Consider the following 11127-nt stretch of genomic DNA (forward strand, 5'->3'; position numbering starts at 1 on the left):
TCTCCCCTCCCATTTCCTGTCCTGTTTGTACTCCCATGAGCCTCTCTGCCTGCTGTGCTGACTCCTTTGTCTTGTTGTCTGTCTTGTCTAATCTTTGTCTCCAGCTTTGTGCTGCTCTTGTGTCTTTTTATCCATGTGTCATTGGTTCTCTGTCGTATGTGTCCTCACCTTGTCTTTGTCTTTGTGTTGAAATACCCTTTGAAGAAGGTAGAAGTAGATCCGCTTGGCAGATGTGCAGACATTTGCACAGATGTTTGCAGATGACGTGCACACACAGTCGCACCCACACACCCAAATTAAAAGTTTGATTCTCTGGATGCCTGCTGGACCCACAAAGAACAGAGGAAGGGTGTTCCTATGGAGGACTGAATGTATGGTGGTGTTTGTGTGCGCACACATACAGCAGAGGCACATCGCAGTGTGTATTCGTCTCACACATCGGTGACAGTGACGTACAGTGCCTCTTAAGGATTGCTGGAAGTCGCCTAGTCTCTGCATCCAAATCACCCCCGCAGCTGTAGCAGTCAAGAGACTGGAGATCAAACAGCTGCCTGAAAAACACACACTCACACACACTCAGAGCAACACAGGAAGCACTGAGCAGCAACGCCGCTCAGGCTCAGTAGGATGTAGGAAAGCTAATAGCAAAACAGCCCCCTGCTACTCCTAAACTCAGTCTGCATCCTTAATATTCACTGTAACTCTGTTAGTGTGAGGCTGCAGAACACTAGCTACAAAGCTGTCTGGCGACACAACACACAGCACCACATGTAAAGGCTTGAATTATGGGTAATGTACCCTGGAGAACAGCAGAGGTCCCTTTACTTTACATATACAACTGAGCTGCGTCAGCTACGTCAAAGATTGGAACTCTTTTTGATGAATTGGGCCAAAAGCTAACAAATGTATTTTCTGTTCTCCTAGTGAGAAGGCTCTGCTGGTGAATAAATTTGAGCTGAGCATCCGGACGGAGGCGACCCAGGGCCTGGTGCTGTGGAGCGGGAAGGGTGTGGAGCGCTCTGACTACATCGCCCTGGCCATCGTGGACGGACACGTCCAGATGACATACGACCTGGGCTCCAAGCCCGTGGTGCTGCGCTCCTCTGTGCGCGTCGACACCAACCGCTGGATACGCATCAAAGCCAGCAGGTAAGATGGGAGATGACAGGTATCTGGGGATGAGGAGTGAAAGCCTCTACAGTTAGACCAGGATTAGACTTAATCCATATTGTATTTGTGTTGCTGCAAACTGTGTGATCTCTTGCATGAATTCTCTGCTGCACGGTGATCCCTTGCACTGGGACGACTCTGATTAGTTTCAGATTAAGGTTACTTTCATGCCTGGTCATGCATGAGTATGAGGCATCGCACATCGAATTGCTTAGACACATTACTGGATGTTCAAAAAGGAAGAACATGTGGCGACATCCCAACACATTTTGGCACATTATGGAAAATGTGTCCAGGAAATACATTAATTAAATACTGTAAGTAGAAACTCTTAACAGTATCTTTTTTTAGCATGTGCACTGTTTACATGCAACACAATGAAAAAGAAAATGAAAATGGAATAAAATTAGATAAAATGAAAGACCAGGAATTCACACAACATAATTTAGGAATATGCAATATGCAAGTACAGAAGCAGCTGAAATAATGAAGACGGGAAAAACTATATTTCAGCAGGGGGGGACCCTCTTGTCAAGACAGGTCCTTTAGATCATGCTCTTATGTCAGATGACAGTAGTGAATATTAATATGATTTAACTCAAATTACCACAGTAAGTTTTTGGTGCCAACCTTGCTACCTTTTGCTGACTGGTTATTCGGTCTTGTAGACATTTTGTATATACTTGCACACCTAAAGCATGTGTCTGCACTAACCACATAAACAAATAAGCCATAAATTAGACTCAGGTTTTATTCTGCTAGATGGATAATCATTCCAGATGGAGAAAAAAAACACTGCCACGCAGCTGATGTCACATTAATGGATTCCTTCATTAGAAACAAATTAACTGCCTGAACTTTGAAAACGACCCACTTAAGACCTTCCACGTGATCTGTGCTTTATCGCTGCCGAACATTTGCTTTCAACATGGCAGTGAATGGAAGTATGGGGGATAATTAGATCGGTTTCATCATGTAGGGCAAAAATAATCGATCCTCGAAAAGCCGCCGCATCCGTTTCTAAACGGGGATTTGGCCAAATCTCATCCCGGGCTTACAGAGAGTTTTCTGGAAGATGACATAATTTGGATGTTGATGATGGTGTAAAGCGCAGCATGTGGCACAGAGCTCACATAGTTACATAGCTATCTGTGTTTGCGGCTTGCCTTTAATGACACTCCCTCCGTTGGAAACTCACTTTAGTGGCATCAAATTAGCCCCGTCGTCACAATTCTTAAGTGTGTGCTAATGCGTAGCGCGGAGCCACCTATAATAAATGGTGCTCTTACGGCATCTGTTAGCTGGTAGACAGGCGCATTTAGAACACTGCTTGGCAAAGGCAGTTATGTGAGTGCTTAGTGTGCTGGCAGTGGAGCAATGGAGTCTTGATGCTTCAGATTAAATGAAACTGCTATTTACAGCTTTTCAGTATGACTTGCATGCATCAACCCCGACTTCCAACCGCATCTCTCTCTTCTCCTTTCTCCTCCTCAGAGCACTTAGAGACGGCTCTCTACAGGTTGGCAATGAGGCAGCGGTAACAGGGTCATCGCCTTTGGCAGCAACGCAGCTGGACACAGACGGAGCGCTCTGGTTGGGTAGGTGCCCACACATTTAAAAAAAAGATAATAAAATGTCATCCAGCATTCAGACTTGAAAACGTGTCTACAAATGCCATACATCAAGCCAGGGGAGTGCTTGTAATTCTGTAGTACTTTTTCATCCTGGCCTCTGTAGAAGGCTGCCAGAAAAATGAGCAATGAATTCATTGGCATTGCATAGGATAAGCAAAGTCTCTGGCAGGGGGAAAAAAATTGCAGTTTGGGCACAAATAAAAAAAAAATGTCCAGGCCTATTCAGGTATTGAGTAGAGAAATGAAAAGCTATCTGACGAATTCAGAAGTTGTCTGCTCTCCTGAATTGAAAATGACCAAAGTCGGCCCACTATCTACCTCCAGTTCAATTTTGGCCTGAACTTGGCCTGGAAAATTCTCGTTTGAAAGAACACACATGGAATGGTGGAATTGAATATTCTGAGGGTATAACACTGAAGACGGGCAGCGAAATAAAGTCAGACTGTTCTTTAAAATGCACAGCGCCAGGCGGCAAAGAGGCCGGTTTGAGAGGAGAAGCAGCACGAGTGACATTTAAGAGACACGCTGTGTGTAGAGGTGCCCTGGGGTACTCGGGTACAAGTATACAAACATACACACACATGTACACACACACAGGGAGGCAGTGCTCTGGAACAGGTGCTGAGCGAGCCCCGCAGCAAGAATACATAATCCGCACACAGCCCTCCCATCGAGAGTCCCTCTTCTTTTTAAATCCCCTTTTCACTGTTCATCATTAATTCATCTGTAACTTGCATGAAATTAGCCCTGTCGATCCCCGATTCGGAGGCGCGCAATCCGATTAAAGGGGACAGGGACAGGGGATGTAAAGAGCTCGACAGGGATATGAACTCTCAGCCCGACAGATTAAAAAAGAGAAAACAGGGAAGAGAAGGAGAGATGGGGAATGTAAGGGGGGGAGGCGTTGGATTAACATGAAGGGAAGAACGACAGAGGATGCTGGAGGATTCTGACAGTGTAGATAACAGAGACGGAGGAGAGAGAGAGAGAGAGAGCGGGGGAGGCAGCCAGGTAAAACATCATAAACTAGGGTCAGCCTCTCTCTCCCAGAATTCTGAATAAAGTCGTTTCACGCTGATTTTATTGAGAAAGACACTAATGAGTACTTTGGGTGTGCTGGCTCAAAAGAGTAGCTCAAAACACCATCAAAAGGAAAAAGGAGCCAGCCACACAACCAGCAATTAGGTCATCAAGTCTCCACAAAAGGACTTCATGAGACTTAGTTTAAAAAAAAGAAGGGGTAGGATGATTTGATATAGAAGAAAAAGTGGAGTAAAGTTAAAGTGAAATGAAAAGTACAAGGGGGGAACATTTGCTTTGAAGTACAAATCCATGATATTAAGAAATGTCTATTTTTAAATGTTCTGTCACTGATGGATAAAACACTTTACATCCAGTTCACAAGTGCTTTAAAGGTTCATTTTGCCCAAAAAATAAAAGTTTTTTCTCTTAAGTCTTGTGGTTGTTCCGATACCGATACTCCTATCGGAAATGCCTCAGAATCTGCCTAAAATGCAGTAATTAGGATTATTATGCGATAACACATAATTTGGATATTAGACTCTACTACTTCCAAGCAGTGTCCTGTATAGCTGTATGCAGCTTAACAGATGTTATACTGCATAAGTAGCCAATGTCTATAAAGAGCAAGCGACTTGTGTAACTTCAGGCATGTCCATAACATGACATCCATACAGGGTTAGAAGATTAAAGTTAAAAATAATAATATATGTGTATTGGTTTTGCACTGGTATCTATGGAAGCCCTAAACAGTCGAGGGTCGAACGTATTATTTTCTTTGTTTTCCCGTGATAACAAGTTCTATTTTATTTGTTTTTCTCAAGATCACAAGGCACTTATGTCGATATCGTGGAATGACAAATGTTGTTTTCCCGTGATGAAGTTGAAGTTTGTTTTCTCGAGATCTCGAGAAAATGAACTTGTTATCTCAAGAAAACAACACTTGTTCAGTGATAATGACATAAATAACTTGTGATTTCAGCAAAACAATATGTTTGACCCATGACCATTTAGGCCTTCTGTAGGTATCGGATCAGTACTCATTATCATCTAATACATGAAGTTCAGGTATCGGATCGTATCGGGAAGGAAAAAAATGGTATTGGTACATCTCATATCTAGATCTGCACTTTTCACCTCCTACTTACTACAGTACAATGAAGGTGAATGGTATTTGTGTTCAAGAAAAGTGAATAAAATTAACAGCACATTCAGAAAGTCCCTGAACATGCTGTCAGCAGTTTGTTAAGGGACTGTTTCTTCCATAGAAAGTAGTTTCAAGTTGGATGATTTGGCCTTTCAGCATTTATTAAAGTGATTTGATTTGCAGCCAATCCAGAAGAAGTGAGTAACTAGCACTGGTATCCAACTTGATAAACAGAAGCTTGCGGCTCAAAGTTTAAGAAAAGAGCCACAGTTCTTCAGATGCACTACTTGATGGACGGGTGATATCTGAGGAGTTCACAGCACAGCGACGTGTGCTGAAAATACTAAAAATAATGAGGATATTAGCTGTTCATAATTTTACACTCTGTCACCACCTTTTATTTGTAGCACATTTCTGAGTACTTTATGCACCATGTCAAATTAAGAGAAGCTTCTCTCACGTCTATCTTAACTTTCTCTGGCTGCTATGCTTTCTGCCTTTGATCACGGTGGTTTAACAAATAAGGTGTCAACCTGTCGTGTTCATCAGCTGGTGTCATCATACAAAAGAATCAAAGACATCGTCAGACAAAGTAACCGCTTAAGAACCAGAAATACATTTCTCTACCAGAATATTTCCGGTACGGCCTTTTAAAGACTTTTACAAGCTCTGATTTGTTATGAAACCCTAACTTTTATCCAGATGTTTGATCTTTAAAGGGGCACCCCACGCATTTTAAACATGAAGGTCAGTTTATTAGTCATGGGGAGTACGACTGAAAACAGTTGTGTAATGTCTCCTGATGCTCTGGAGGAGTTGAGAACATAATCCCTAATGATGTCATCGATGTTTGTTGTAGGTTGTGCTTTGAATTTTAAAATTTGTAAGAGAAAGCCTGCGTTACAAACCGGGGGCGGGGAGTGTGAATGCAACAATGTTATTGGCTGTATCATGGTAAATGTAGGAACTAGTGTTTTGGGTGCTTCACAAGCCCCCAGGATCAGCGCTGGGCTTTGAAGCATGGTTCTAACAATAAAAATCCAGATACAGTCAAGTAGCGGAGGGCTTATTCAGAAGTTAGGTCTGTTGTGCGTGTCGACCGCATAATATGGAAACTATACCGAAGATCCGTATAATTTTATACCCAGGAAGTTGAGCTTTTTTGGCGCCCTGCACCACATAGCGGCTTTTATAGGAATGAACGGGGCTCCGCCTCCGATGCTGTATCCAGATTTGCCTTATTAGCTTCATGGTGCTCGACCGACGCTAGATAACAGGAGTGGTACTTTAAAATACACTGAAGCAGTTGCTGCTTTAGTGTGCTGAAAGTTTTAGCCTGTTTTCTCTGACACGTGTTTCAGTAGCCGATTCATCATCGTGTAAACTTCTGTCTCCGTCTCCCCTCAGGTGGTCTGGAGGAGCTGGCGGTGACCCGTCGGTTGCCCAAGGCCTACAGCACCGGCTTTGTGGGCTGCATCAAGGACGTGGTGGTGGACGGCGTGGAGCTCCACCTGGTGGAGGACGCCTTAAACAGCCCCACAATACTACAATGTTCCGCCGCCAAATAACTCGGCAGAGACAAAATGTTGAGAGAAACGGAAATAAAGAAACCCTCCCACCCACTCCCTCCATAGCGCCCATGTCTCCTGCTGTAATTATTTTCTATTTTTGTATACTTTTCATCGCTTTTTATATGGAAAGAAAATTAATATGTCGTTCCGATTTTTGTTTTATATATTTTGTTCTTTTTTTTTTTCTTTTTTGAAATCTGCACCTCCGTTCACAGAACACACTTTCTTTTACTTTTTCTGCTCCGGCCCTTCATCTTTTTTCAAAAAGCAGGCATCTCTGTGAACAGGAGATATTTTATTCTTGTCAGTTTTGTTGTTTTAAAACAAACGCCAACTTAAAAAAAGAGCCTGCTCCTTTTCCTCGCTCATTACTTGAACACTGGTGGACCTCGCTGATGATCTCTGGGTACTGCCTTGTCTTGGTGCCATATCTATCGTCCACATTCCCCAAGCATGGCCTATACATCCATGAATATATAGACATACATTCCCCCGTGAGAGCTGGACGCAGTGTACATATGCTGTGGCCGATGTGTGCAGCTCTTTGATGCTGCAGCCAGCTGCCGTCTCCAGTCAAGAAACTCTGTATTCAGCCCCGGTAGCCCACTGTATTTTCCTAATGGGACTTTTTCAGATATCAGTCAAGCTGCTACAGTGAGAAAGTACACAGTTGAAACCACTCAATCAACCCCCATCTCTCAGCGCCAAAAAAAACCCCTAAAAACTCTCCACTCGATCTGAATCCCATCAGAGCCTTTAGTTTTGAAATATGACTCACTAACACTGCAACCCGACATGATGGAGACGGAGAGAGCGCTGCGTTCCACAATGACTCGCATATCATTAGTCATAAGTCAAGACATGAATCATAGACATGAATAAATGTTATAAATATAGAGTATATACATAATACCTGAGACTGTGAATATGTAAGATGGGTTCTCTTTGGAGAATTGTGCTTCTCATGTACTATTGTGCGTTCTGTTTTACAATCAGCAGATGAACTAATGATGACCACTATAAATGCATGCACTTCCGCAGTGATGGTTTGAATCTGGTTTTTGTTTGTTTGTTTTTTTATTCACATTTTTGTTCCAAAAAAAACAACAAAGAACAACGTTCTAATTTGGAAAATGTCACTGTTTGGGGGTTTGTTTGTTTTTGCGATGAATATAAAAAGGTTTTTTCTCTTATTTCCACTGATGTGATTTCAGAATCTACAGAGCTCAGAATAATGTTTTTATATTTGTTCATTCCCTGTATATCTTTTTTTTTTTTTTACTTTTTTTTTTCTTGTAAGCAGTTAGTTTTGCAGGACCTTGAATGGTGCATACGGGGGAAGAGTTGTTACCATATCTGACCTTAAGGAGGTGCTGAAAGCAAAGACTGGAGGAAAGGACAGACACAAAGGAGGCGAGGAGAGATCTTATCATGGGGGAGAGCTGCTGCTCTTGGGAACGTCCTGTCAGACAACAGTCAGCCGTCAACACAAACAAAAAACGCTTCAAGAAACTCTGCCTGAGACTTATTTTCTTTTCGAGCATTCCTGGAGGAGACTATTCGGCTGTTGAGAGAGAGAGAAAGAAAGAGAGAGAGAGCGACTGTGATGTTGTTGTGACCTTTTGAAGCCATAACAGCCACAAAAATGGGAAAAAAAGATGCATAATCCTACAGTACTTGCAAATTAACATAGTAACGCATGGGGTTTGTATTACTAGTGCGAATTCTGTAACATTCAGTGAACTGATGCAACGTGGAGTCGTCTTTGCTGAACCACAATAAGCTGCGACGACTGACTTAAAGACACTTGTTTTGATATGAGAACCTTGGCAATATTCTGAGACAAAATCATGCTTGTTCGTGGTTGAGTATCAAATGGTCTTGTACTGTTTTGTTTTTTTTCTTCTTCTTCCTTAAGTTCTTAATTATGTTTCTTAAATCATCAACAACCTGTTTTTGTACAGCCCTGCAATTTTTAAGTGTAAATTTAGCAAAATGTGTGATCTGTGGAGGTTTATGTTTTTAGTAATATACACTGGAACCATGTCTGACTTGTCTGTTCGCCCACACAATGATATACTTATGTACATGGGGGGCTCTAAAGCTATAACTGCATTGTGTGTGTGATCAAGAGTGTAACACCAGACCAGGAAAACCCTCTCTGGTGTCCCAATACTCATTAAATTCCAGCATTCGCTCTGTTAACCCTAGACTGGTCTTATTTTACCACACTGCTCTTTCAGTTTGATCCATTCAGGTGGTAATAAAGGACAGATCCCTGTGTATCCGGATGGACTCATGAACAGTAAAGACAGCAGCAGTCTATGGTTTGGGTGGAAACTATGAATTGCCTTAAAAACTGGTCACCTCCACTCTTAGCAGGTGACAAAGACGCCAACCATATAACCGTTTCCTTACTTTAGCCAGTGTATTAGCCTCATCCCCATAATGTAAATGAGTAATACATAATAATAATAATGATAATTATATTAGTAATAATGCTCATACACAAAAAAAAACCCAGGGGACTTCTGCAAATGTCCCCTCTGGCTTTTTACAAAAACTCTATTTACTGTTTTTGAATCTTTTTTCTGTTCCTTATTTATGTCTACATGTGGATTACCCTCCATGTCTGGCCTCTGTAAACTACTGTCTGACTGCGCAAACCTCCTCAAAGGGCAGTGCACCGAGTAAGAGTGGCATGACCTGAACATTACTAACTTTATGACCTTTGTCTTGTGTTCCTACCACCATGAAATAAAATGTCAACCAAACGGAGCCCTCACTTGTCAGTCGTCTTGTTTTTTGTCATCATCTGGAGTTGATTGGCATTTTGGCAACTCTTTAAAGGATAAGGCTGGTGTTACATTTTCCGAATTGTCAGCAGATCCTGTGAAAAGATCAAAACAAATGCTTTTTAACTTCCCTGCCCTTTCAGTGGTTCTCAGCTCCAGATCTGATCATCTGAATACATAAATCTTTAAAAACTGCTCACAAATATTTGCCTACATTTTTAAAATGTAATTTTTCAATTGTGTATTTGTTTGGGACTATTGCCCAGCTGTGGATTTATACACATTTGGTACTGACCAGGACCCGGATGGTAAATGCAGTATTGACTCAAAATGAACAAGAATGCTTGTGTTGATCATGGAAATTTGTCCTTGACCTTGGAATTTGGAGTTGAAATACATTTTTCACTCACTGACTACTTGCTAGCCTTTTCCAAAGCTTTCACCCCGCTGTGGAAGACTTGATTTTAATTCTAGTTAATGGACCTCGAGTTAAAGGATAAGTTCACCCAGAAATGAAAATTCAGTCATTATTTGCTCACCCTCATGCCGATGGAAGGTTGGGGGAAGTTCTGTGGTCCACAAAACATTTCTGGAGCGTCACAGCAAAACAACGTCGCAGCATTTTCTGAAACAACTGGAGTAGATGGGGACTTGTTTTAAAATGTAAAAAAACAAAACATAAAATGGCCTCATACAACTCATTGGTGTATCCAATTCTTTGGAAAACCAGAGATCCCGTATTGATTTGAAAAAACAATGATCATTCCCTTGATTATCCCCTTCTGCTTTAAGGGTGTAAATAACATCTTTTCAAATTGATTTTGGATCTTCTTCAGACTTGGATTACGTGGACAAGCTGTATGGAGCCATTTTAGGCCCACTTCCATTTCAGACGAAGCTTGAGAACATAATTTTCTCACAAGGTTTACCTTTTCTGGAGCATTCAGCCACTTCTCATGGTCTCCATCAGTAGATGGAGTGAGCTAAGTCATCATCATATGACCGACGCCATAGATCAGCGTTTACCAGAGACATATCTCTTTTCTGTCCCTCCATACATACCACCTGCTATCACCTAAGAAAAGCTCCACACATTCATCTCATGACATCTGAGCAAATATCTATCTGCTGATGAAGACCATGACATGTGGTTAAAAGCTCCCAAAAAGGCCAGTAAGTTCATCTTGTGTGTTTAGTTTATTTTGTCAAAAGGAGATTCCTGATTTCAGCCCAGAACCTGAAATATATGGTACTCTTATCTTTTTCCTCTGCCCCAGAACAGTTCAGTACTAATAAGAAATAGGACATTTGATTCATGTCCAAATCAGTGATGGTAGTACTTGTATAGGTAATGAAAGCTAATGGAAAGGAAGAGAGCCCACCTTGGGGTATGTTCTATTATATTACCAGGTTCAGATCAGTTGAAATTGCTATATACAATTTGGTGAGAAAACTCAAGCATCTTATGAATTCACAGTGTCAGTCTTTGATTCATTTTTAGTTTCCGGGCACCGACAAATATCGAAGCAATCACAAGTTACAACTTCAATCTGTGCTGTCCTAATGAGAGGTTCCTGCTCACAATTTGATTGAAACGTCCAAGACAAACAGCGCTTTTCCAAATCAAAAGCAATTTCAGTCAGCGCGTGCTCATACACACATTAATAAACGGAATTTCTGGCTACAGTCTTCTTAGAATTCAAACCACCTACAGCAATCTCTGGTGCCCTTCTGCTAATTGAAAGCCGGGAATTCAAGAGAAAACAGCAAACTGCCGCACAGCTTCATAC

General features: G+C 41.7%; 1 protein-coding gene across 1 annotated transcript in view; it reads left to right on the forward strand.

The window, feature by feature from the left end:
- LOC141000258 (agrin-like) overlaps positions 1 to 9320 on the forward strand; it is a 173448-nt gene extending 164128 nt beyond the window's left edge. The window contains exons 33-35 of the mRNA XM_073470933.1: positions 925 to 1149; positions 2665 to 2768; positions 6379 to 9320. Of these exons, the coding sequence (XP_073327034.1) occupies positions 925 to 1149; positions 2665 to 2768; positions 6379 to 6539 (490 nt within the window). The 3' untranslated portion in view covers positions 6540 to 9320. The remainder of the gene's footprint in view (positions 1 to 924; positions 1150 to 2664; positions 2769 to 6378) is intronic.
- Positions 9321 to 11127: the final 1807 nt, after the last annotated feature.

The sequence above is a fragment of the Pagrus major genome, chromosome 7 (assembly GCF_040436345.1).
Source record: "Pagrus major chromosome 7, Pma_NU_1.0".
Classification (NCBI taxonomy): domain Eukaryota; kingdom Metazoa; phylum Chordata; class Actinopteri; order Spariformes; family Sparidae; genus Pagrus; species Pagrus major.